The sequence below is a fragment of the Leopardus geoffroyi genome, chromosome C3 (genome assembly GCF_018350155.1).
Source record: "Leopardus geoffroyi isolate Oge1 chromosome C3, O.geoffroyi_Oge1_pat1.0, whole genome shotgun sequence".
In the NCBI taxonomy this organism is placed as follows: Eukaryota; Metazoa; Chordata; class Mammalia; order Carnivora; family Felidae; genus Leopardus; species Leopardus geoffroyi.
The window spans coordinates 136,258,924-136,286,710 of record NC_059338.1 but is presented as its reverse complement, the minus strand read 5'-3'; the positions used below and the strand labels follow the sequence as shown (position 1 = coordinate 136,286,710).

Below are 27,787 nucleotides of genomic sequence, written 5' to 3'. Positions count from 1 at the left end.
GAACACTCTTCCTGTTTTTCCCCCTTGGAGCTGTTTCTCACATTTTCCTGTTTATTATCCTTTCTGATACATCTTCATCTCTGAAGCTCCTATCCAGTTTCCAAGTCCAGACTGTCCAAATGTTGCAGTAGGATATGAACTTCCTGATTCTGAGCTCTGTTCTCTCTGGTAACATTTCCTGTTATTGGCCATGTTGTATCTGATACTGTGATTCATGTTCAAAATACATTCTTGAACATAATAGGCTTTCTTTTAAATACATCTTATGTCCAGGTTTAAATTCTCTTTCACTGCTACCTTACAATCCCAGTTGTTTTGTAGAGAAATATTTTTTATTTTATTAAAGCTTTAGAGTTCTGTAGTCATTCAGGTCTGTTTTTAAGATTGATTTGTTGTTTGACCTGGTCCTGTGTGCTTAGATTTTTGTGATGTGTATGTGGTATCTACTGTTGTGTAACAAAACATGTAATGTTTTAGTATAACAAACACTCATCTTGTGGATCTTGTGGTTCTGTGAGTCAGTAATTGGTGAATGGGTTAGATGGGTGGTTCTGTCTCAGGGTCTTGCATGAGGTTACAGTCCAAAATTTCAGCCAGGTCTGTAGTCATATGAAGGCTTGACTGGGACTGGAGAATTCATTTCCAATATGGCTCCCTCTGTTCCTTGTCATGTAGGCCTTTCCATAGGACTACATCATTGTCTTTATGATACAGTAGCTGACTATCTTTGAAGTAATAGATTAAGCAAGGTGGAAACCATAATGTCTTTTATGAAGTAGTCTTGGAAGTCATATGCCATCATCCTACAGTGTTCTGTTTGTAAGAAGTGAGTTTCTAACTCTGGCTTATGTTCAAAGGGAGGGTAATTGAGCTCCATCTTTTAAGAGAGGATTGTCAAAAAGTTATGAATATATTTTAAAACTCCACACTACATGATTATATTTTTTCATTAGGAATGCTAATGAAGTTGGGTAAATTTCACTATGACTTGTTTTGAATTGTTGGTGTTTGTTCTGTATTTACATAGATTCCAAGTTCTGAAGTAACATACATATGAATATGGTTTTTATGGCCTGTCAAAGATTTTTATATTCTTAACGTCTTGACTGATTTTCATAAGGTTATTTTTTGAAAATCTTCTTACAAGTTTTAATAATTTTGTTTCTGTTTTCAGGGCACCAAGATACCATTGAATTATTCCAACCTATCCTACTGATTTCTCTGATTCTCTACTCTAAGAAAATGTATTAAGCATACTAATTATAGAAATGTATTTGTTGAATTTATTTTTCCCTCTTAGCTGATTTGAATAGGATGCACAGACAAAATATAGATGCCTACCATAATCCAGATGCAAGAACATTTGAAGATAAAAGGGCTGTTGTATCTCTAGACCAAAATTTAGCCACCTCAAATGCTGAGAACTTAGAAGATTCTGCAAATAAAAACTCAGGTTTTTAATTACATTCTATTTTTGTTTGTTTTACATTTTTAAAGCTGTTCAGTAATATTTCTCTTCTGTTGTCTGACAAAGTTCATATTGTGATTTTGAGAATTTGGGTACTCAGAGTCAGGAAGCATAACACATTCATGTTATTTATAATACCTTTTCTCAAGTATTAAGTAGTTTGACAAAAGTGAATAGGGAAAAAAAGTTTGCTTCTTAATACTATGTATTTCTTCTGAGCTTTATAACTTATATATACTTGAGCTGCTACTAAAATTTTTATTTTGCTGGTGGGAGGACATTTCTTAAAATCATATAGTCTCTTTACACATACACAAATAGTCTCTTTTGCTTCTTATATCTGTAACTATTTGATTAGTGAAAGTGTATCAGATGTGATATGATATATTGTACAAAGTAACTGTTTTTGTTATATTTAATTTTAATTTTAATTGTTTTATTTTTTTGCTTATTTTGTAGTCATTTACCTTCTCTTGTAAAACCACAAAGTACAAAGAAATTAGGTTTAATGTTTTAAAAGTTTGATATCTGATCACGTCTCCATTTTTTAAGCAAATATCTTTTTTTAAACTATTTATTTATTTTGAGAGAGAGTGCGTATGCACGTGCACATGGGGTAGGGGCAAAGAGAGAGGAGAGAATCTCAAGCAGGCTCTGTGCTATCTGCACAGATCCCAATATGGAGGTCAAACTCAAGACCTGTGATATCATGACCTGAGCTGAAATCGAAAGTTGGATGCTTAACTGACTGAGCCATCCCAGGCACCCCTTAAGCAAATATCTTTGGTTTGCTATTAAACAACATTCTTTAATGAAAGGTTCTATAAATAGAAAATTATTCAGTATCTTTATGACTTGGCAGGAAAAGTTGTGAGCATCTTTTTTTATCAAGTATATATGAAAATATGTTAAGTATTTAAAATTTAAGGGAATTTTAAAAATATTTTGCACTATATGTTGCACTATACTTTAATGCCTATAAAAGTAACCATTTACTACAAATTCTGCTTTTGTACTTCCACAAAAGTTTTGATTTTAGACTAGAAAAGAACTTCACAATAGAAAGTCTTTCTGAAATATCCCTGACTGATTATATAGTCTTCAAAAATTAAAAAAAAATTTTAACCCATATGGAGGCACCTGGGTGGCTTAGCCAGTTGAGCATCTGACTTTGGCTCAGGTCACCATCTCATGGTTAGTGAGTTCAAGCCCTGCATTGGACTCTGTGCTGACAGCTCAGAGCCTGGAGCCTGCTTTGGATTCTGTGTTTTCCTCTTTATCTGTCCCTCCCCTGCTCATGCTCTCTCTCTTTCTCCCTCAAAAAATAAATAAACATTAAAAAAAATTTTTTTTGACCCATATGATTATCTGGCCAAACAGGCAGATTATGTAAGGAGCTATAATTAGAATCACTAACCTTTCATCTTTCAAGTCTTTGATGGTAGTGCTAATCTAATCTCTGTGGCCTTTTGGAACACTTTAGGAGATACGCTATTTGTTGTTTCCATGTACAACCTGTTCCACTGTTGGATGTCTAATTATTAGAAAGTGCTTTCTTACTTTGACGCACAAGTAGATTTTTACCTAGTGGATTCAGTCTTCCATTTTGGGAGCACTAAAATAGAAATTTTTGATTTTGATGAAATTAATTTGGCTCTCATTCTGTGTCTGTAATAACCCAGTGTGCAGTAAAAACACCTTTCATTATTGAAGATATTTTGACTTCTTTTTGATACATCATTAGTTTTCTCTTCATGTGTTCCTTCTAGTAGTCTGTATTGAGATCTCAGTGCCAAATATTCTTTCTACACTTTTCTTTCACACCTGGTATTGTTGGTAATTCTGTCTCCACCCAAACCTTTTTCTATCATAGTAGTAACAGTTTGGGCATCTAGCTCTGCTTATCAAGCAGAAACACTGGAAAAATCAGCAGTTCTATGGCCCCTTTGCAATAAAACACACAAGCTTGATGATTGAATATGGACAGCAGAATTTACTGTCTTTCGCCTTTCAGTACACTGTCTGGGTTTTGGTGCTGACATTTTGGCCAGGATGCTTTAGTTTAAGAAATCATACAACATCATAAAATGTTAAAATTCCCCCTTTTTTGCGAATTGAAATTAAGAATTAACCTAAAATAAACTTTATGAATACAAGAAAGTATCCAGTCACCTAATTTGTTGCTTTGCTAGCATATATGTGTGAGTGTATGTTTATATAGGTACATGTGTATGTACACATATATATGGCATTTAATATTTTAAAGGTCTTAGGGAACTTGAACGTATCTGAAAATTGAATGTTATAATGTGTGCTTAAAATTCATTATCCTCTCATGTTTTGAGGCCCTTCCCAAAGTTCATTGTTTTTCTTTTACTTTATGGTTCTAGAATGAAGAACCATATTTATGAAGTCTATACTAATTTGGTTTCAACTTAATTTTTAGTTTATTATGATGCCTAGATACATTTCCATTTTCTTTATATAGAGCACATGTTTCCTTATGATTTTATTTTCATACTTTATTTTTTTGAAAAACCTTATTTTTAAAAACTTGTTTGTTTTGCTAATTCTCCTTTTCACCATAAAATTTTATTTTTGTTTTTAAATGTTTATTTTTGAAAGAGAGGGAGAGAGAGCATGAGCAGGGCGGGGCAGAGAGAAAGGGAGACAGAGGATCTGAACTGGGCTCTGCACTGATAGCAGAAAGCCTGATGTGGGTCTCGAACTCATGAACCGTGAGATCATGACCCAAGCCTAAGCTGACGCTTGACTGAGCCACCTGGGTGCGCTTTACCATACATAACATTTTAATATTTAAGTATTGATTTGACTTTCTGCTGATCTATTCAATGAAGCATTAATAAAATTAAATACAGAGGCAAAATAGACCTAAATGGCAGCTAAAATGCAAAGCATGAGTGAGAGAAATACATGATTTATATTGATGGTATAAAGAATGAATCAGTAACTAAAAAAATAATATAAAAAGTTATGTGAGGCCTAAATTTATTTTTTCCTGCATTTAAAGAGAGTCTCCTGGGGTATAATTATTTTTCAAGTTGTCTTTATCCTTCCCCAGGATGTATAATACTATTTATAGGAACATATAGCATATTTTTATTGTTCATGTTTATATCCCCCCCCCTTTTTTTTGAGAGAGGGAGAGAGCACATGAGTGGGGGAAAGGGACAGAGGGAGACAGAGAGATAGGATCTTAAGCGGGCTCCATGCTCAGTGCAGAGCCCAGTACAAGACTTGATCCCACGACCCTGGGATCACGACCTGAGCCGAAATCAAGAGTTGGATGCTCAACTGATTGAGCCACCCGGGTGCCCCTATATCCCATTAATTTGATAGAAATTTTAAATAAAAATTATTGCAACGATTAAAAGAATCTTCCTATTTTATAAAAAATGTTTACAGAGCTGGCTTTCTAATCTTTTGTGAACTATAGATGGAAAGACTTTGGAATTACTAATTTTTAAACATAATATTAGAAAAATTTTAATATATATATACATTTTAATATATAATTAAGCATATCCTTAAGAAAAGGATATTCACATACATAAGAACTTAAAGATGTACTTTTTTCTCTCCGTATTATCTTTGTTTCTTTGGTGTCTTTCAAGTATCGATCTTTATGATTTTTTTAATTATTTTTGTTTCACCATTTTTCTTTCTCTCATGACCTTTCATCTGTCTTCAGATTTAATCTCAGCCTTTCTCTTCTGATTTTTTAACCTCTGGACTTCCATAGTTAGCACATTTATTCAAAGTATGGATTTATTAGCAAACTTTATTCTTTAACCTTCAGAATATTCTAAGCGTTGAATAATGGTATGTCTTTGCAAAATTTCTCTTTCAAGGTTATATACAAACACAGAACTCTCCTTTTGCTCGGGGAAATATATTTTGTGAGCCTCCAACTGAACTTCAGATTAAACAGCAAGAATTATACAAGAATTTTCTTCGTTTTCAGGTGAAGTACTTATTTGATCACAGTTTCAAAGTTTTGTTAGAATTGTAATAAGCCAAACTTGCAAAGATTTTATCCATAGGATAAAGACTAAATTCTAAAATACTGCACAGTTATTTAAAATATCTCAGTTATATCAGGTAGAGGTAGTACTAAAACAATATTATTTCATTTATATCTGAAAAAGGGATATGGAAACATGTTAGGCATGCTAGTTGTCTTAATCTTTTCTTTATTAAATCAGTTGTTAAAGAATGCTGAAATTTCTAAAACTGAAAGACTTAAAATATTTATTAGGCATAGAGTGAATCTTTCTAGATGCTTATGTGTTAGTAGACAATCAAGTTTTTTTCCAAATGATATGATATTCTTGACAGGGTATAGTAAGTTATTAAAAATCATACAGAATCACATTTTGCAATTATTTGCCTCATTTATGTATGTAAGCAGATAGCATTTAACTTGGCAATGAGAAAGAATGAAATCTGGCCATTTGTAGCAACATGGATGGAACTGGAGAGTACTATGCTAAGTGAAATGAGTCAGGCAGAGAAAGACAGAAACCATATGTTTTCACTCATATGTGGATTCTGAGAAACTTAACAGAAGACCGGAGGTGGAGGGGAAGGGGAGGGAAAAATGTTATGGAGAGGGAAGGAGGCAAAGCATAAGAGACTCTTAAAAACTGAGAACAAACTGAGGGTTAATGGGGGGGGATGTGGGAGAGGGGAAAGTGGGTGATGGGCATTGAGGAGTTGTTGTATGGAAACCAATTTGACAATAAATATATATTATATATATGTTATATATATATATTTATATATTATATGTATTTATATATAATATATATTTATATATATTTATATATTTATATATATTTATAATATAATATATATATTTTATATATATACTTTACATATATATAAAAATAGTAGAAATGCCCAAAGGAAGACACTTGAGCATCCAGTGTTTATTGAGCAAACAGACTTATTGAACTCCCATTCTGTGTCTACTCTTGTAGACATAGAGATGAATACTAGGGGTGGAGCCTGAGGTGAATGAGAAGGATTCATTTTCTTCTCTCCTCACCTGCACACCCCTTCCCACCCACATGTATATCCCAGTGTCAGATTAATCCTGTGGCCTGAATAGTCTTCCTTTGACATGACTTCTTACTTCTTTTGCTATTCAAAATCTGGTAGTAGCTTTTCTTTTCTACAGAAAATGTCCAGATTCCTTAGTATGACCTCTAAGGCTATCCAGTCTAATCCCAACCTCTTAAATTCTTAAGTTCTACTCAAACATGTCATCTCTCTAATCCAAATTATCATGGACTCTTCAATAATGCAGCAATATAATGTATATGCTCTTACGGGTGTATTATTAAAGGATTTAAAAGATTGGAAGCAGGGATATTCTATTACACTGGCAACAGTGGAAATAGATGGAAAGACCTTTCTAAGGATTGACGAAATGAATAGAGTTATTGAATGTAGGAGAGTGGCATCAGAATTCCCAGTGGTATTGGCCACTCAAGTCAGGTAGCAGCTAATTGAGGGTCAGAGTCACCTTTGAACTTGAAGTACCCTGTGGTATACTGTCCATAATGACAGCAAGTCAGAATTATGTAATTCCTATTATACTTACCAAGTATTAGCATGGTTTAGGGTAGAATTCAGGGGAAAAAATCTTGATCTTATAGCCTTTTATTATTTATTATTATTTATTACTTTTATTATTATTTATTACTTTTGCATATAAGTGTCTCATTAATCTTTAGACTTTCTGAGGAAGGTATTATTTCTGTTTTATGACATGCAGCTAAAACGTAGGCTAAGAGACTCATCCATGGTGGCAGAGCCTGAAAATTGTGAGGCCAGTGCTAGAACCCAGGTCTCTTGGCTTTGAGTATCATATCTGGATGTATTGTGCTTACATTTCTAGAGAACTCTAAGTCTTTCCTCTAGGAATAGAGGAAGCTTTGACTATATTAGTCTTAGAGTAAGTTTAGCCTTCAATTCTCCCACCCTGTAAACCCTCAGTGCACCTGTAAATGGATTGCTCTCAAATGGTGGCGTACATATTTTTTTAGCAGCCTCTTGAAACTCTTTCCCCCCAAATCTAACTTTAAAATATCTAAATGGTACTTGTTACTGTCAACACTGAAGTATCAGACAAGAAGTATCCCCAAACTTACATGTTAAAAGAAATGTTATAAAATGTTCAAATCTGTGTGCAAAAATGGCAACATAAGCCCTTAGCTCCATGAATGCATAAAAAGGTACACTGTTAATGCAGCAGAAATCTTCGTGTGGTTAAAATTTGGTAAATAACACTTGTGAGTGTTTACATGTCAGTTTTAATTATAGCTTTAGAAATGATTAACAAATTTGATAAAGTATTTGCAGGACCTTTGACGTACTTTTGTATTATACATTTGGAAAACCACTGACCTAGATGATAGCTTTCTTCTTTCTGTTGAACTACTGTGTAGCATTTTTGTTGGAATGGCATTTTCTGTGCATTTCTTAGGTGTGTGATCCATTTATGATTATGACCCTGACCATTAATGGAGAAGTGACCTTGTGATTTTGATTTTGATTTTGTGTGTGTGTGTGTGTGTGTGTGTGTGTGTGTGTGTGTGTGTAATAGGGAGAAGGGAGAACTGAGTGTTAAGTGTGAGGTTTTGTTGTATAGATCATAAATGACATTTTATGTAGATTTATTGTGCTTGAAGAAGTGATTATGTGTACCCTATTAGTACTGAATATTAGGATTGTGCATGTTTAATAGTGTTGTTTGAAAGAAGTGTTGGAAGAAGCCCTAGCATGTAAAGTCATGAGACATGTGAAAAGATTATAGTTCTTATAGCTCAAAAGATTGATAACACTAGATATAACAACCTTGAAGGTAGAGGAAATGTAGATAAGAACAATGAAAATAATGTGAATAGTCATAACCATGTCATACTTAAAAGTAACTAAAATCTACTGATAACCTTAAAACCAGCATCATGAATACCCAATACCCAGGCTGCCGTTCTTCTCTACCTCATTCATGGAGGATGTAGACTGTATCTCAGGGTTCTCTTCTTTTCAGATCTTACACTCTCCCTTAGAGTATTTCTTCAGAGTACTTAGCACTATAGGCCCCAGGTGACATTCAAGATGGAACTTAATTATGAATCCTTGTGGCTAAAATCCTTGTTTTCCTTACCATTTGCCAGTAGATAGGAAAGAAGAAAGGGCATTCTGGGGAAAGGATTCTTGCATAAGGAATGGTTAAATGCTAAAATATTACACTGTTGTTGCCGGATAGTAATTAAGCCAAGGAACTTTGAGACATAATAGTAACAATCATTATAAAATAATGTAATGATGAGTTGCTTACTGAGTACCTCTAAACAGGAGGAACTTTATATTTTTTATATATACATTGTTTCACTTCAATTCTTTGAGCACTTGTTGGAGAAGTAGACATTAATAACTCTTTTTACCAGATGACAGAACTAAATAAGAATATCTTAAGTTCACTCAGTGTGTATATATTTGGTGGAGCTGAAGTTTTACTCATAATTCTTAATATTACATCATGTGGCCTCCCTAGCAAAATATAGGAAACTGAAAATTTCAGGAATTTAAAAGAGGGTGTTATGAGTGTTGAATTCATAGGATACTAGAAAATATTACATGGTACTCTAACGTTCAGCAGTTTTGCAATGTAATAACTAGATTTACTTCTTTAGATTGAGGAAAAGAAACAAAGAGAAGAAGCAGAGCGAGAGAGACTGAGGATTGCAGAAGAAAAAGAAGAAAAACGGCTTGCAGAACAGAGGGCACGAATTCAGCAAGAGTATGAAGAGGAACAGGAAAAGAAGAGGGAGAAAGAGGAGGAGGTGCATTTTTTTCCTACTCTAGTTTTCTCCTTACCCTGAAAGTAAAATATTTCTTCTGACTTGGAAAGATATTACAGAGGAGAACAGTTCTGGAGTACGTTTAGAAAATACCAGATCAATATTCATTTATTGGAAACTATTTTATTATTAAAGTGAAAGACTTAAGAAGAGAGATAAATGACTTTTTAAATCCAAAAATTGGTTTAGGTTGACTAGGATGTTATAAAAGATGCCTAATACTTCATTGTTAAATAGCTTCTTTTTGTTAAAGAACACGGAATATCCTCTAATAGAAATATATCTTCAATTTTATCTCTTTATTTCAGACAAATAAGAGATATTTGAATAGACTATAGAATGTATGTACGGAGTGTATATTTTTCTCTTTATTTTAAAGCAAAGGCTCAAAAATGAAGAGCTTATTCGGTTAGCTGAAGAAAGACGGAAAGAAGTGGAAAGAAAGAAGAAAGAAGAGGAAGAAAAACATAATCTTCAGCTTCAGCACTACTATGCAAGAGAAAATATAATTGGGGAGGAAACAAAAGTAAGTTTCAGACAAAAATGTAAATTAAACCTGTAGTTTAACCCACTTTCTCCGTGAGAGTTATGGAGTTGTTAGCAAACAGGAAATGGTGGAGGAGATGCTTTTGTTCCTCCCTTTCATCTTGCTACTTCATTTGGGTACAGTGCACTGAACTTCCTGTGCTTTGCTGCTGTTACCCCACCCCCCCCACCCCCCCCACCCCCCAGTGAATGTAAGGGGGTTACTTACCTTAGTCATTCTTAATCTTGTTCATATGGTCAGTGGAGCAGCACCCAACCAGCTCTTCATGATAAGAGTAAGTACAGAAATGGAGAGGAGATGTTAGGAAGCTTTTGTAGCACTTTGTCAGAGTAATCATATGTCTGTGGAATCTGATTAAGTTGGACTTGAATAGTGTAATGTCTTTTTAAAAATTTTCACGTATATGGGGCGCCTGGGTGGCTCAGGCTCAGGTCATGATCTCACAGTATGTGAGTTCGAGCCCTGTGTCGGACTCTGTGCTGACAGCTCAGAGCCTGAAGTCTGCTTTGGATTCTGTGTCTCCTCCTCTCTCTGCCCCTCCCTTGCTCATGCTGTCTCTCTCTGTTTCTCAATAAGAAATAAATGTTAAAAAAAATAAAAAAAAATGAAAATAAAAAATTTCATGTATCTAGTAGTTCATTTTTACTGTTTTACATATTTATCCTTGATGGATTGGAAATTAAAAAAGAGCCCAGTGGCTCACAATGGACTGGTTTGAAGTCCATATCTGAGATTGGTGGATATCCACAGTTAGGTGCATGGATTAAAGTTATTAGAGGTTTTCTCTCAAGGAAACCAGTTGGCCCCTATGAAGCTCTAGTTTATACCCTTGCTCATATTTCAAAGCTGTATTTAAAATTTTATATGCATAAGTATCACAGGATTTGTTAAAAATACATCTTTAGCTCTCATTTATAGAGTATCTGACATTGTAATAAGTCTGAGGTTAGTCCAGGAATCTGCATTTCACAGGGCTTGGATGGATATCAGCCTGTGGACCACACCTTGAAAAAAACTCTATGTTCTGTAGGTTTACCCCAATTTAAGAAAATGGTTTTCACAAATTTAGATTTATACAGATATTGTTTTTTCTAAACAGCATTTGCAAGATTACTTTTAACCAGTGGACTCTTCTAGTGTATTTATGATGTGGTTGGGTGCACTATTCAGTATGTGACCTACTATAGACAATATGAACCATTTCTGATTGTCTCAAATACACTGTTTTATTTCTCACCCCAGGTTTTATGGTGATAGAGATAAATGCTTGCAATTAGAATCTACTGAAATATTGTTTAAAAGAGAATTTATAAGCAACACCTATGTTTTTGTTTGTTTTATTTCTTTTAGTGTTCTAGTAATGTTAAATCCTTCATTCATAGGATATAAAGTTGGATATATATTTGTTCCACCTTTTAAAATAGTATTCAAGTGTCATTCATTTATTTTTAAAATTAATAACATTTATTTTTTAGAGCCATGTGAGGCTTGTAGCAAAACTGAGTGGAAAACACAGAGAATATTTTCTTGTAAAATTGATTATTTAAGAATGAAAAATAGTTGTTTTCCACAATTGCCAATTTCTTACTATGTTTAAGAGAAAATGCTTTCCATAGGAATGTACAGTTTTATGACTGTTATAGTTCAATTTTGAAGTACCTAAGTTTTAAATCAGCTTTGTTCTGTTTAATGCATTTTGCTCTCATTTGTGAAGTTATCCTTGTTAGCTGTAATTTTTCTTTTATTCATGTATGCCTGATAGATATTTTTGTCTTTTCTCTCAGTTTTTACTTTTGTGTCACCATTTATTTTTTAGTTAGCTTATATATTTAGTTTTTTGAATTTGGTTTTGTGAGTTTTTTTTTTTTTTTTTTTTTTTAATTTGCTCTTTTTATCCTAATCAGAGTTATAGTCTTTGGAATAGTGATCCCTATATCCCTCTCTTTTTATCATACCCAATATATTTGATCATATTAATTGAATTTCTGATTTTTTGTTTGTTTTGCTCCTTGAATAGTTACTTGTTTTCTTATTATGTGTAGTATGCTTTGCTTGCTTCATCCTCTGTGGTCCTTTACAGGGTTTATATTGTCTGTATGTTTCTGCTCGTGGTCATCTAGTGATTTTAAAAGAAAAGATTTTCTCATATATTTCTAATTTTATCAAAGTCACCAGTGAAAGTAATATTTGATTTTGTACCATGCGACATGAACAGCTTAATATCCACACATATACTCTGGTCTGGTCTGGGTGTTTTTTTTTTAACCAGATAATTATTATTGCATTTTGTTGGGAGTTTTTATGTCTTTAGTGTTTTGATTTTAATGTGAAGTTGGCAACTGTTAGCTTTATTATGTTGTAAACTAAAACCCTGTTTTATTTTCTTATGGAGACACAGAATGCTATTGTGATCTGGAAAATTCCCTCATCCAAGATGATCTTGGTGACTAGGGATCTAGATTTTAGAGTTTGATTTATATTATTTTCCAGAAAAGAGTTTTTGTTTTTTGTGTTGTTCTATTTCTTTTTATTACTAAGACAAATTTTTACTTTAGTTCTTTTTGTTTTTGTTTTTGTTGTTTTCCTAATACTTGGTTTTTACTGTTGCTTAAGTTTATTGAATTTTTTTATTCTAATCTGAGAGTTCTTTTAATAACAATATCTAAATCAATTTATGTTTATCATAACTGATGTTTTTGATCTACATAATTGAATTTCTGACTTTTTTTGGTAAAAAGTGTTTTATGAAATAAAAGCAATAGCATTCTGAACTTCTTAAATGATCTTGCTAACTATTAGGGGTGTTTGTACACGCACACACACATGTGCATGTATGTGTATATACATACATATGTTGGTCAATGTGTGTATATTTTCTCCCCCAGCGCTTGAGACAGCCTTCTCCTGTAGTTCCTGCTCTTCAGAACAAAATTGCAAGCAAACTCCAAAGACCTCCTTCAGTTGACAGCATTATAAGTTCCTTTATTCAGGTATATACTTTTTCTTTTGATATGTTAATCTTAGCTAAGTTATTTTAGATGGGGGGGAATTGAATGAGATTTTCTTTTTTTAGTCATTATATTTAGCTAGGTTACATTTTTTCAGATCTGAAATACAGATAATGTTTACATTTGTTTGTTGCTTCACCTGTAGTTGATATTTGGTGCCCTAAGTTTTAAATTCTTTTGACAGTTTATAATTTAGCAAATGGTTCTTGTGTAGGTCCCTCAAGAAGGCCTTTTCTTTGATAATACATTATCTGGCTAGCTGTAGTTATGCTAATAAAGTCCCTTATACTGAGTTCCCATCAAAGGAGAGCCGGGAATATGTTCCAGAAGGGTTGATCCTTTGAGTTGACTCTTGAAAAAGGAGTAGGAATTTGCCATAAAGAGGAGCATGAGGGACTTTTAGTGTGTGTAAAATCATGGAGGGAGGTGTAAGCCATATGGCACACATGGAGAATACAGCAGTTTGGTCTGGCCTGATAATGCCTAACCAAGATGGCAACAGAAGTATCCGTCAGAACATATGTGGGATGTTGTATGGAGTGCTAAGGTGTTTGACTTTATTCCCATGGATACCAAACAGGCTAATTACTGGAGTAGACAAAGATGTTAGAACATTGTCCTGAATCTCACCCTCTGAGACTCTGATTTAGTAGGTCTGTAGTAGATAACAAATGGGAATGCATGTACTACTTTAAGTAAGGGAATGATATATGTCATAAGTAGGAGAATGGCCATATATGTCTTGCATAATGTTCTCTAAGGCAGTGGTGTGGAGATCAGTGTATTTTAGAGGTTGAGCAAGACCTTAAACTTGGAAACAAGTTAAAATGGTTTTGCAGAAGTCCAGCTGTGAGACTTTGAGGACTTAAAGGCAGCGACATTAACAACTGACAATGGGTGACAAGTTCAAGACATACTTAAGAGACACAAATAGTGGTATTTACTAACTGTGTATGTGGGGTAGGTATCAGTGACGACTTTCAAGTTTCTTGTGAGATTTATAGAGTAGTCGGTTGAAAATAGGTTGGGCTAAGGAAGGCGCTCTGAACTGGTTTTGTAGTTTTGGAAGCCATTACCATTGTTGCTTCTTAGATTAGTACAGTAGTCTAGGATGAGTTTGGGGAAAGCAAAGAACAGAGGATGGAAAACTAGGGAATTAAATATTTAAGAAGCAGAGAAAGCAAGCAGAAAGCGACCGTGGCAATATCAGTTGCTACTGGGCAAGTAAAATAAGGGCATAAAATACCCATTAACTGTCACTTGGGGATCACTGGTGACTTTGGGGAGAGCTGTGTTAGTGGAGTAATGGGGTATAGAAGCAAAGGCAGTAGCTGTATGGTGAGGAGTGAATGGGCATGAAGAAGTAGATACCCACATTGCATCTCTTCTTCTTGAAAGTGGGATGGCTATGGAGGGAAGTCGAGAAGGGCTAGTAGTTAGTGATGAAGGAGGAGGTAAGAATTTTTTTAAGAAGGAAGATTTATTTTTTATTTTTTTAATGTTTATTTATTTTTGACAGACTAAGCATGAGCGGGGGAGGGGCAGAGAGAGAGAGCAAGGCACAGAATCCAACATGGGGCTCAAACCCATGAACTGTGAGATTATGACCTGAGCTGAAGTCTGATGCCCAGGCGCCCCAAGAAGGAAGAGATTTTTAAGCATAGGCTGAGGCAAGAGAGTGATGGGAGGAGGTGGGAGTCACTTAACTAGATAAGACAGGTGAAGGGATTGTTTTTGGATGGAGCAAAGACTGTCCCATTGTGATAAGAAAAATACATGTAGGTAAGAGTATAGATAGGATACTGGGAAGTCTGGTTTTTTTTTACATATAGTTACTTAAAAAAATTATTCTTTTCAAGCTTCTGAGTAGGGAAGACATACTGAGTGTATCTTTGTTATGATTATTAAACAGGAAAGTTCCGTGTCCAGGGCACAGTCTCCTCCAGTACCTGCCAGGAGAAATCAGCTCCGTGCAGAAGGTAGAGTTAACTATGAAGTCTGTAATCTAGAATATTTCCCTTAAACTTCTGTTTTGAAATAATTATACACTCATAGAATGTTGCCAAAGAGTATAGTGAGGTCTTGTGTACCCTTACTGCAGCTTCCCTCCGTGGTAATATCTTACATAGTACGATAGCCAGGAAATTAACATTGTTGTTCTACAGACCTCTATCAGGGCTCACAGTTTGAACATGAAGTAATTATGTGTGTTTGTATTTTTGTGTGGCTCTGTGCATTTGTATTATGTAAAACTTGTGTGACTACTATACAGTCAGGGTGTAGAACTGTGGCATCACCTCAGAGGAACGCTCTTGCACTGCCCCTTCATAGTTGCACTTTCCCCACCCCAAGAATATTTCTTGACTTTTGAAATTCCTATATTATTAGAAATGTGTGTGGGCCTTACTGGTGTTCATGAATGTGATCTGTGTATATATAAAAAACATAAAAATTAACTTTTCATAAAACTGTCTCTCTGAGCATTTTGTGATGTCAGGTTATATTAAATGCTTAATCTTCTGTTCTTATACCTGTCTTATTTTTTACTTTTTGTGAATTTTCAGAGGAGAAAAAAAATGTAATAATGGAGTTATCAGAAATGAGGAAACAGCTTCGTAGTGAAGAGCGGCGTCTACAAGGGCGGTTGCTACATATGGACAGTGATGATGAAATTCATATAAGGTAAGTTTTGAATTGTGTTTTTTATTTGTTAATATCTTTTGTGTTCAGGAAAAGGAATCATACATTAAACAGAACCTATCCAGTAATTCTACAGTTTTGGAACAGGATTAATTAATCTTTATTGTAAAGTCACATTTATTAGAATGAATGGTATGCATGCTTGAGAAAAGTTTTTAACAGAGTGTTGGTGAAATTATATGACTGAAATAGCCTTTTCCCCCAAAAGAAATCTAACTAAACAGTTATATCTTAGTGGAAGCATTCAGTACAACTAATCCAAAGTAATACATGATTTATTGAGCCTGTATTTGTAGTGTGTGGTAGGTTTTCTTTTTCTTTCCTTCTTCTTTTTTTTTTTTTTTGATGGGGGCAAAATAGCTCTTTCTTTAACCAATATGCTTTTATAAATTTTTTTTTTTTTCAACGTTTATTTATTTTTGGGACAGAGAGAGACAGAGCATGAACGGGGGAGGGGCAGAGAGAGAGGGAGACACAGAATCAGAAACAGGCTCCAGGCTCTGAGCTGTCAGCACAGAGCCCGACGCGGGGCTCGAACCCACGGATCGCAAGATCGTGACCTGGCTGAAGTCGGATGCTTAACCGACTGCGCCACCCAGGCGCCCCTAACCAATATGCTTTTAGATTCACATTCTTGAATTTTATGATTACATTGCCTTCATAAAACATTTATCCACACCTGTTGAACCCATTCATTGTGAAAATACGGGATATTTAATGAATATTTAACCTAATATAAAACATTTAAATTGAATGTTTTAACTGTCTTTCCCTTCTGCCGATAATATATTTATGGCAGTGATAGTGGTGGTGGTTGTGTTGACAGAGATACTGGGATGGGGGAGTTAGAGAGAAGTAGTTCCTTCTTGAAGGAAAACCAGAAATAATAGCCCTAACCTTGAAATGTTTAATAGGATTAGATTTAGTGAAATTTAAGTTTTGGGATTACACTATTCTTCCAGCTCTATCTTAGAATGGATTGTTTGTCTCACCACATAAATCCATGAATGAAAAATAATTGACTCATTTTTTGACCTTATGTACACAAGGCAAATGGGTGCAGAAGTTGCTTTGTAAAAACTGATCTAAGTGGTAGGGAAGTCCACATTAGAAAAGAGGTAGTTGAAACAAGACCAGAAGAAGACATAAACTAGGCAATTAAGAAAACAATCTCTTTACTTTCCCTTTCTTAGTCTTCTACAAAATCAGGCACAGAAATTTAGTCCTTTAGGGGAAAATGATATAGGAATTGAAGACTTCAGAGTTGGAATAATCATTTTAAAGCTATTTTTTGCATTTTACATTAAAAATGTATTTTTTTAAATATTTTCTAGCCAGGTAACTTATTACCAAATATTTCTGATCATTTTTGCCAAAAGGACTCCTGTATTTTTTAAAGCAGTATTCTTCAAACTGCAGATTGTAGTCTATTAGTAGGAAGTAAAGTCAATATAGTGGGTAACTGCCACAGTTTTATTAAAGGGTGTTTATTTTTAAAAAAATTATTTATTTTGGCATAATTTTAAAGAAAAGTTGCAAACATAGTACAGAATTCCCATATGCCCCTCAGTTTTCCTAATTGTTAACATCTTACTAGAGTAGAGTTTTCCCAATTGTTAACATCATACTAGAGTATGACTGTCACTAAAAAGCTGATATTGGAACATTACTACTATGTCCCAGACTTTTTGGATTTCTCTAGTTTTTCCGTTAATGTTCTCTTTCTTTTCCAGGATGTAATCAATATATACAGTACCACATTACATTTAGTTGTCATGTCTCCTAATCCCCTCTGTTCTGAAACAATTTCTCATTCTTGTTTTCATGACTAACAGTCTAGAGGGGTATTGACTTCTGGAATCCTGCAGAATGTCACTTAATCTGGGTTTGTCTGAAGTTTATTCATGATTAGACTGGTGTTAAGGGTTTTTGGAAAGAATAGCACAGGGCAGGTGGTCTTCTCATCACATCACATTGCATTGCATCATGGGGGTACATGGCATCTACTTGATATCCCTGGGGATGGGAACCTTTATCATTTGGTTAAAGTAGAATTTGCCAAGTTTCTCTGCTGCAGTTAGTATTCTTAGGACACTAATCAATAAATCTGGCACACTTGCAAGAATGGGTAGGAGGTGGGATTAAGCTCCATCTCCTGGAGAGGGGGTGGGTTATCTATATATATTATTCAGAATTGTAAATGGTAAAATAATAAAATTTAAAATAAAAAATAAAAACTGTAGGAAAGATTTGTCCCTTCTCTTGCCTTTATTCAATCATTTATTTATATCACTTTTGTTTCATGTATATTTATTTTGTACTTTGAGTTATAATCCATTTTCCATTCTTTGTGGGCACTTCTTTACTTTCTGGTATTATCAGACACTCCAGGATCCTCTTGTACTTCCCCTACCTCAGCCCTAAAATCAGCCATTTCTCCAGGGAGCCATGATTCCTCTTGGAGAATGGTATTTAGAAACCAAGCTCTGGATGCTGGTTGTGCTTGCTGCTACTGGGTGTCATTGCTTCTGGGCAGATGGACAGTGGACAGAGCTAGAGAATTTAATATATGTATGTGTGCTAAGTCATATTAGCATATATCTGTCATTGTTCCCGGGTCTGTCAGTTTGTATATTTGTTCAGTTCCTACTGACATTCATGATTCTAATCCAGTATGTAGTAGGATTTTTACATAGCATCTTTTTTTTAATTTTTAAATTGTTTAATGTTTATTTTTGTGAGAGAGAGAGAGTGCGCGAGAGAGCGCATGTGCGCATGAGTGGGGGAGGGGCAGAGAGAGAGAGAGAGAGAGGGAGATACAGAATGTGAAGCAGGCTCCAGGCTCTGAGTTGTCAGCATAGAGCCCGACATCAGACTCGAACTCACAAACTGAGATCATGACCTGAAGTCAGGCGCTTAATCCACTGAGCCACCCAGGTGCCCTTATAGCATCGTAACCTCTGAGCATGTTCTGGTGAAGTAAACACAGTGAGGAAGTTTTGTGATATAGAATGGCTAGATAATGATGTATTAACCCAAGGTGGTGATTTTCTTTTATAATAGATTAATTACTTCTAAGTAATTGAGAGGTCAGTATAGTTTTTTTGTATTTACTTTTATGATGTTATAAATGTCTTAACTATTGCAGCATTCTGTATTCAGACATGCATATTTAATTCAATGTAATAGGTTATTGGCATTTTATTTTCTTTTTTTCATTCATAAGTTGAATGCTGTACTCTCTTTTAGCAAACCAATATAAGAAAGAGAAACCAGACAGCTCTTCAGTTTTCTCATTTGTAAATGGTAATGATAATTTCTACCCCAAGATACTTTAGTGAAGAATAAATAAATGTATGTATTTGAAACTGCCTTGTAAATTCTACGTGCTAACTTAAGTTAGAGAATATATGTTAGAATTGCCATCATTGAGCAAGATTTGGTTAATACATTTACTTTGGTATAATTTTTAACATGTATTGTAGTCAGAGACATCCCAGAGTTGATTCTTTATTCTGATTTTATAAACTGTCACAAAAAGAATCTCTTGTTAATTCACATTATTGAGCTCTTACTATATGTTCGGCACAAAACAAACATTAGCTAGCTCACATGCAAAGAAGATTTAACAACCTAATTCCTAACTTAGCATTTTATTTAACTCTTAGCATTAATGGAAACTAGATAGGAGTCAAATTTAATGGCCTCCTGTAAGCCTTTTTACCATTTGTTTTGCATTTTAATGAATCCTGTCACCCTGGGTGTCTCACTATTTAGAGGTCTGTCAGCCTTGACAAGATAGTTTTGTGGCCCCAGTGACTCCTCATCCTCACCCTGAAGTGGTATTGCCTGTTGGGATCCAAGCTGTTCCCATCTAGGTGCTTAGGGAAGATTTAGTGAACAAAGAAATGAAGGCAGGAATGGGACCAAGTCTCTGACAGTTGTAGATTAAAGTTCCATTTTCAAAAAGAATACTAAATAATATAGCCTATCTGGTGCTATGGGAAGCAGCAGGGGATACCTGGTTTTTCTTTTCAGGGCTAAAGACACTGTCCCCCATCCCTGTCCTCTTCTTAGTCACTTCCCCAAAGCCTTAGCAGGAAACTCGCTTACTAAGCCACCTGCTTATTATGTTAACTTCCTAGGTACCACGGGACTAGAGCATTAATTAACTAATTAGGTATTGAATTCCCTGAAAGCCCACTGTAAAATTAGTGTTGGAGACTGTGGGTAGTACCCGTTATATTGGGCAGCATATTAATACCACATTTCTCTGTATAATTTTTATTTTAGGCTGAGGGGAAGATAACATTTTTTAATTACCTAATATGTATCAGATACAATGCTGGGTACATTACAGTGTGTAATTTCACTTAATTAAAAGGAATAGACATCATCTACATCTTACAGATGATAAAATCAGGGTCAGACTGCCAGTAAATAGCAGAGCTGGTCTTTGAATCTTGGTCTTGCTGACCTTAACGGCTGTGATCTCTCTACTGTGTGGAACATTGTAAGGTAAAGCTAAGTCATTTTACTCTTCTAATAAGGTACTTTGCATTGGAATATCTTGAAAGATTATAGTAACCTTTACTGTATTTTTTAATACAAGAGCTTGAAAAAGCAGATATTAGAGTAAATTTTTATAATATATTGTGATGTCAGATGCCACATTTCTTGTAAAGGGAGTTAAATGTGAACTCTAATTTTCTTTTCCTTAAAACACATTTATCAAAATTTGTCATTTATCTGTAGGAAAAGAGAAAAGAATCCCATGGATATATTTGACATGGCTAGACATCGGTTGCAAGCTCCTGTCAGAAGACAGTCACCGAAGGGCTTAGATGCTACTACTTTTCAGAATATTCATGACTTCAGTGAGTTGAAAGACAGAGGTGAGTAGAATGCTGCTGTTTTAAAGATACAGCCTGTGTTCTACCCATATTCAAGTATTTATTTGTATCCTTTTTCTAAAGTAGTTTCATTTATAATACATATTTTAAACGATGATGAGTAAACTTCCGTATACTCTAGTTCTTCAGTATCCGAACGAAGCTTTAGTGTATCTCTAACAGCATAGAGCTGTTAAAGCCTGTCAGGAGTGGATTCGATCAGGTAGAATGAGAAGAGGGTCATTAATGAAAGGTGGACACAGCAAGATGAGCTGAGGAAAGAAACTGGGAAGGAACAGCCAGAGTGACTGGAGGAAAAGCAGGAGAATGTGGTATCCTGAAAGCTAAGTGAAGAGTGTGTCAAGGAGAAGGGATCATATAAGATGAATATTGCAAAGTGTCAGTTGGATGAGATGTCACTGGTGACCTCAATTAGATCTTTTTTGGTGAAATTATGGCATCAGAAACCAATTAACTTTGCAATTAGGATTGACGAGGAGGCAAAGTGTTGAAGGCAACCCTTGGAGGAAGTTTGGCCAGGAAGGGGAGGAGCAAAGGGTCCAGGTCTGGGGAACTTGTTAGGATGCTAATATGAAGGGCTGTTACTGGGGAAGAGGTGTGAGATACAGAAGAGAGAGAGAATGATGAGAGCAGGGTCCCTGAGGAGGCAGGAGGAAATAGAGGATTTTTGAAGGAAGAAAGTAGAGAATATTTGATAAAGCACTTAGAAGGAGGAGAGAAAGCTTAGTAGGGAAATAGATTGCCAAGATACACAGTGGCCTGGGAGATGGAAAATGTGTAGAGGAGCCAAAATGTGTGTTATATGTGACTTTCCTTTTGGACCATTTAATAGAGCAGGTATTGGAGTCAAGGGGGCAGAGATGGATGTGTGATCATATGATCTAAACCAGAATTTAACTTTTCTTCTTTTTACTTTTTTGTAAATGTTTGTTTATTTGTGAGAGAGAGAGAGAGAGCAAGTGAGCATGAGTGGGGGAGGGGCAGAGAGAGAGGGTCTTCATTTTAAGAGTAAGAGCTATTATTGAGAGTTTTGAAAATACAGATAAAGAAAGAGGGAAAAATCACCTTACTCAAACCACCTAAATATAAACACCATTCTTATTTCAAGTCTTCTTTCTGAGCCTAATTAAAGCAAAAAGGGTAAAAATAAGATCTAAGTGTTAATTTTTCCTTTTGTTTTTCATTTATACTTACAAGTGTCATCATTTACATATACTGTAGCTTTTTTTAATTCTACTATTTGTTGATAATTTACTGTATGCAGGAATTGTATTAAGCCCAGTGGGTCTCAGGGCACCTTGGTGCCTGTCAGTGGAGTATCCAACTTTTGCTCAGGTCATGATCTCACGGTTCATGGGTTAGAGCCCCGGCACAGAACCTGCTTTGGATTCTGTGTCTCCCTCTCTTTCTGCCCCTCCTCTGCTTGCATGTAGGTAAGCTCTCTCTCTCTCAAAAATAAACATTAAAAAAAATTATTGGTGTGCCTGGGTGTTTCAGTCAGTTAAGTGTCTTACTTAGGCTCAGGTCATGATCTCACAGTTGGTGAGTTCAAGCCCTGCATCAAGCTCTGTGCTGACAGCTCAGAGTCTGGAGCCTGCTTCAGATTCTGTGTCCCCCTCTCTTTCTGCCTCTCCACCTGCTTGTGCTCTCTCTCTGTCTCTCAAAAATAAATAAATGTTTGGAAAAAAACAAGCCAGTGCATCTCAAGAATTTGGTCAGGGGATCTATGAGGTCAAAACTGTTTTTATTCAGGGCACATGGGTGGCTCAGTTGGTTAAGTGTCCAACTTCGGCTCAGGTCATGATCTCATGGCTCATGAATTCAAGCCTTGTGTTGAGCTCTGTGCTGACACCTCGGAGCCTGGAACCTGCTTCAGATTCTGTCTCCCTCTCTCTGCCCCTCCGCTGCTTGCGCTCTGTCTCTCTCTCTCTCTCTCTCAAATATAAATAAACATTAAAAAAAACCTTTTTATTATAAATTAAGACATTATTTGTCTTTTTTATTTTTGTTCTCACGTGTGTATACAGGTTTTCTGGAGGTTACACAGCATCTGATAACTTCATTGCTCTGATGCTAATACTACAGTGTGTTTGTGTGTTCTTATTTTTAAATTTTTTTTTTTAGTTTAATTTCTAATAAAGTTTGTGTATGTGAGAGACTTAGATAAAAGCTCTTAGGGGTCCTCAAAGATCATGAGATCATGAGAACAAAAAAGGTTTACGCCACAAATTGAGCCACTCATTTTCCCTATGTTATTTCCACATTGAGTCCTTGTTCATCATGTGACTCAGTTGTTGATATCTCTTGTTTTTACAGAGAGGGAACAGAGTCTGAAAGTGGCAAAGTCAGGGTCTATCCAATCCAAGTTCATGTGTCCAGTCTCTTCTGTTAACTTTGTCCTTAATCATTTTCTAATTCTTAGGTATTCAACATAGTTCCCATTTTTTATGTTATACTGTTACATTATTTTGATAATTTTGGTAACTTCTGTTCATAAAGCTTTTTATATATTTAGGATCAATTCTTTAAATTCTATCCCAGAAGTATAATTAGTAGATCAAAGGGAATAATAGTTTCAGGGCTTTTTAATGTATGTAGTATATTTTTGTTCTCAACATTTAAAAATTAAGGTTTAACATTTTCGTTCTGATCAATTGATATTCTTGAATTGTGGCATAGGGGAATTCTTAGACTGTCATTTCCTCCACTAATGACATCTCTCTCCTAAAGTTCCAGCCAGTCTACGTTTGTCTTGCTTTTTGCATGATACTTGCAAGGGTTAAAATTTTAATTGGACAGTAACATTATATTTTCATTTTTTCAGTATATTTTAGGGATTGGCTGTGATTACAGTGTTTCATGGCTGCCTGAGTTATAGCCATGTGACTGACTGCTTGGACATAGTTGCCTAGCTATGTGTTTGGGGTGGGGGGTATCTTCGGGAGTGGGATGGTAGGAGAATGCCTAATAAGTTAGTGCTTGTTCTGGTGAGGGTTTCCTTATAATGTTGGTAAGTTTGTGAAAGGGCACCTATTTAAAGAATATTAATTTCATGTTCTTTAGTTTTATGATAATTTTAGTATCTTTTGACTTTAGTGAAATTTTATTATTTATATTCTTTGATTTTGAAATTAGGTTATTCATATGTTTATAGTGAAGTTTAATAAAATTTCCTTTGGAAACAAGATTGAACTTAGCTGTATATTTTTGTACTAGATTCAGAAACACGAATTGATCTGAAATTTATGTACCCGGATCCTCCAAGAGATCACCACACCTTAGAGATTCAGCAGCAAGCCCTGCTAAGAGAACAGCAGAAGAAACTGAATAGAATAAAGATGCAGGAAGGTGCTGAAGGTAAGAAATAATCATTACTATCTCAAATAGTATCAGTGAGTTGTTTTTTGTTGTTGTTATTGGCTTTTTTCTCTCTCTGGTATTAATTTCAGTTCCAGGCAATTTCCCTCCACTGGCGGCTCTATGCTCACATGGCTCTTGTGGCGTATAGTCCCAGAAAAATACAGGTCCCAGGGAGGGCTCTGATTGGTGTGGCTGAGGTATGTTATCCATGTATGAGAAGGGCCCAGCCATTCACTGTAATGAGGAAAATTGAGCACCTTGGCTAGGTCAGGTGACATCTGCAGCAAGAAGTAGGAACCAAGGGAAGGAATGCTGGGGCATTTCTTTATCATGCGTGTCTGCCAGGTTTTGATACGACATAAAGTTTGTACAGCACCAGACTGGGCTGTGAACATGTTTTTGTATAATCAGCCAGTCAGCAGATACTTACTAAGTGACTACCGTAAGCACAAATACATATATCCAGGGGATGTGGTGATGAAGGAAATAATGCTACTGCTCTCTAGGAGCTTATACTTTGGGGGAGACATTAGCTGCTAAATAAGCATTAAGTGTGATGAATGCTGCAAAGGAGAAATCAAGGATCCCTTGGGAGTGTGGAACTAGGGGTGGGGGAGCATCTGGTAGCAGAGTGGAGCAGCTGCCTCAGTATCTGTGCTCCCTGTTGATCCAGTGACCCTCACACATATTTCACCAGCTTTGCCAGCCTTCAGGCCACTGAGAGTGGCCATAGAAAATGAGTTGTACAAACGCAATAGTCTGGTAACAAGAATGAGAAGACATGGTCCTACCAGTTATTTTTAGGAAAATTTAAGACCCTAACTTGGCAGGTTGATCTGGCCTGCAGGATCTGAGGAACCTTTTTTTGACCATGAGACAGTATCACAGGAGTAAGGGGTATACCACTTTAGGCCTAGATCAAGACTTTGATAAAGATTGATATAGGGAAAGTCTTTCCTCTATCTTGTACAGAATTTTTCACAATGGTCTCATAGATCACCCTTTGATGGCAGAGTAACTCAAATTCTATGATAAATACTAGGCATGCCATCAGAGAAGAGAAAAGCAAATACATTGTTCAACCTTTACAAGCATTTTGGTGGAATTTTCGCTTAGGAATTCCAGCTGATGATCTGATCTGGTGTGATCTTGGCAAATTAGGCTGATTAACCCCAAAATAGTCCCCAGGTAGATTCAGATGTGTTTTTGCGCTCTGGGTATCCATTTTCCATAGCAACCATCTGCCACCTTCCAACAAACAGTATGATGACTTAATTGATAAAAATATGGTTTAACTATAAAACAGTCACAAACATGGTATAAAATATTCTAAGAGCCTGGGTGGCTCAGTTGGTTAAGTATCTGATTCTTGGATTTTCGGCTCAGGTCATGATCTCATGGTTTGTGAGGGCAAGCCCTACGCCGGGCTCCGTACTGATAGCATGGGGCCTGGTTGGTAATCTCTCTTTCTCCCTCTCTCTTTCTCTGCCCCTACCCTGCTCTCTCCCTCTCTTTCTCAAAATAAATATTAAAAAAAAAAATTCTAAGAAGGAATACAGGCTGTCATTCATTGGTAGAGTATTTATTCCCAATGGCAGGTTCTAAAGGACAAAATGCACTATTCAGAGGAACACATAGGAACACTGGTCAGATCAAAGAGGGACCTTTGGTATACATGATCCAGAATATTTGCCCCTGGAACCAGGTACCTAGAGCTGAACTAGCCTCCTTCAGTTCATGTGAGGGGCCTGTGTTTAACTCCACTCAGCAAATTTCTACACAGATTGTGGAAGTATGAAAGAAGATGGTGAAGAATTCTGCATTATTTTCTCTTTCTGTAGGCATCAGTTTCAAGTTCACAGTGATTTTACTGTTTCTATTCATTAATGTGAATGGAAGAATTTTATTCAATTAAAATGGATGCTTAGTTATATTTATTAATAAGTAATATCTTAACATTGTAAAATGTGATAGTTGAAAAAGAATTTCTAATAGAGCACTAGCTAGTTACAAAAGATATTCTAAAAATTTTTTTTTAATTTTATTTTAGAAAATCTGTTTTTAATGTTCATATATTTTTGAGAGAGAGAGAGCATGCTAGCTGGGGAAGGGCAGAGAGAGACAGAATCTGAAGCAGGCTTCAGGCTCCGAGCTGTCAGCACAGAGTCTGACACAGGGCCCGAACTCATGCCAAGATGTGAGATAATGACCTGAGCTCAAGTCAGATGCTCAACTAACTGAGCCACCCAGGTGCCCCTAAAAATTTTTATTTTAAAATGTTTTCTAACTTTTTTTCTTCATTAATTGTAGTTGACTTGGATGCTATCCCAAGTGCTAAAGTACGGGACCACAGAATGGTAAGAAACCACTTATTTTTTTACCACAATTTTTCAGGTTAGTTTTTGGGGGATAAAAAATTTTTAGAAATATGGTGAGTAATCCAGTTTTGAATATTGAATTAAGAAAGAATTTAAATATTGTCTCATCCATGTAGTGGGTAGTAGAGATATATTAGTATAATACATAGAAAATGTATTGTTATACAAAGTATATTGTGGCATTGGATCTAGGCTCTTCAAGATGGTCTGTTTTTAATTGTGTGACTTCAGGCAAGATATTTAATCTTTCTGTGCCTTAGCTTCCTGATCTGTAAAATAGGATAGTATTACCTCTGAGGGTGGCTATAAGTAAATTATTATTTGCAAGGCACTTAGAGATAGGCCTGTCATGTAATTTCTATATAAATGTTGATTAAATAAATGAAAAATAGTTTGGGTTGTTGTGGGGATTAAGTGAGATAATGTATTAAAAAAGCCTTTAGCATAGAGCCTGGCCCATAATAAGTGCAGCGTGTTTGCTGTCAGTATGAGCAGCAGTGGAAGTAGGAGTTTATTATATAAATATTGGTGAGGCCTATTAAGAAATAAAGCAAGGTAAGGGTGTTACTCTTATCGTGAGGAGGTGAAATCTGTGCAGAGACTGAATAAAGGGAAGGAATGAGGGGCCCCTGGGCAGCTCAGTTTGTTAAGCATCTGACTCTGGATTGTGGCTCAGGTTCCTGAGATCAAGCCCTGAATTGGGCTCTGTGCTGACAGTGTGGAGCCTGCTTGGGATCCTCTTTCTCCCTCTCTCTCTCTCTGCCCCTCATGCATGTGTGTACATGTGTTCTCTCTCTCAAGTAAACACTTAAGAGAAGGGATGAGCTGCTTTCATGCAACAAATATGTATTGAATACTTACTGTGGAGCAGATAGACGGTGCTAGGTGCTGGGGGCATAGGAATGAAGAAAAATCCCTGCCCTCTGAGGGCTAGCTTTCTGTTAAGAGGGAGAGACAATAAATAAATATATAGTATGTTAGATTGTGGGGCTCTGGAGAAAATAATAGCCTGGAAAGGTGCTGGGTGTCCTGGGGTAAGAGAGTTTACAATGTTGGGGGGCACCTGGGTGGCTCAGTTAGGTGTCCAACTTTGGCTCAGGTCATGATCTCGTAGTTCATGAGTTCAAGCTCCACGTCAGGCTCTGTGCCGACAGCTCGGAGGCTGGAGTCTGCTTCAAATTCTGTGTCTCCCTCTCTCTCTGCCCCTCCCCTGCTCACGTTCTCTCTCTCGTCTCTCTCTCTCTAGTCTCTCTCAAAAATAAATAAAACATTAAAATAAAAAGAGGGTTTATAATGTGAAATACAGTGGGCATGAAAGGCCTCATGGAGGAGGTAATATTCAAATAAGGACATCAAGGAGGTGGCTGTGTGAATTAGCAGGGGACACATCTGGAGGAAGCAGCTTCTAGGCAGTGGCCCTGGGCAAGAGTAGGCTTGGTGCATACAGGAAGCAGTGACCAGGCTGGGGAGGCTGGAGAGCCATGAGCAGAGTGGGTAGAGAGGTGATGGGCTGGACTG

The 27,787-nt window shown here is 36.0% G+C and overlaps 1 protein-coding gene across 12 annotated transcripts in view; it reads left to right on the top strand.

The window, feature by feature from the left end:
• The window catches only part of CSPP1 (centrosome and spindle pole associated protein 1), a 153,370-nt gene that overhangs the window by 114,325 nt on the left and 11,258 nt on the right, over positions 1–27,787 (top strand). For 9 of the 12 annotated variants that reach the window (XR_006706600.1, XM_045455010.1, XM_045455017.1 and 6 more), the window contains 10 exons: positions 1,301–1,453; positions 5,341–5,453; positions 9,196–9,345; positions 9,743–9,889; positions 12,796–12,900; positions 14,831–14,897; positions 15,483–15,600; positions 20,374–20,513; positions 23,748–23,888; positions 26,202–26,248. Coding sequence is in view for 10 of the 12 variants with exons in the window: in XM_045455010.1 (XP_045310966.1) it covers positions 1,301–1,453; positions 5,341–5,453; positions 9,196–9,345; positions 9,743–9,889; positions 12,796–12,900; positions 14,831–14,897; positions 15,483–15,600; positions 20,374–20,513; positions 23,748–23,888; positions 26,202–26,248 (1,181 nt within the window). In the remaining 2 variants the exon portion in view is untranslated. The remainder of the gene's footprint in view (positions 1–1,300; positions 1,454–5,340; positions 5,454–9,195; positions 9,346–9,742; positions 9,890–12,795; positions 12,901–14,830; positions 14,898–15,482; positions 15,601–20,373; positions 20,514–23,747; positions 23,889–26,201; positions 26,249–27,787) is intronic. The other 3 variants (XM_045455016.1, XM_045455015.1, XR_006706601.1) reach the window with 2 other exon arrangements.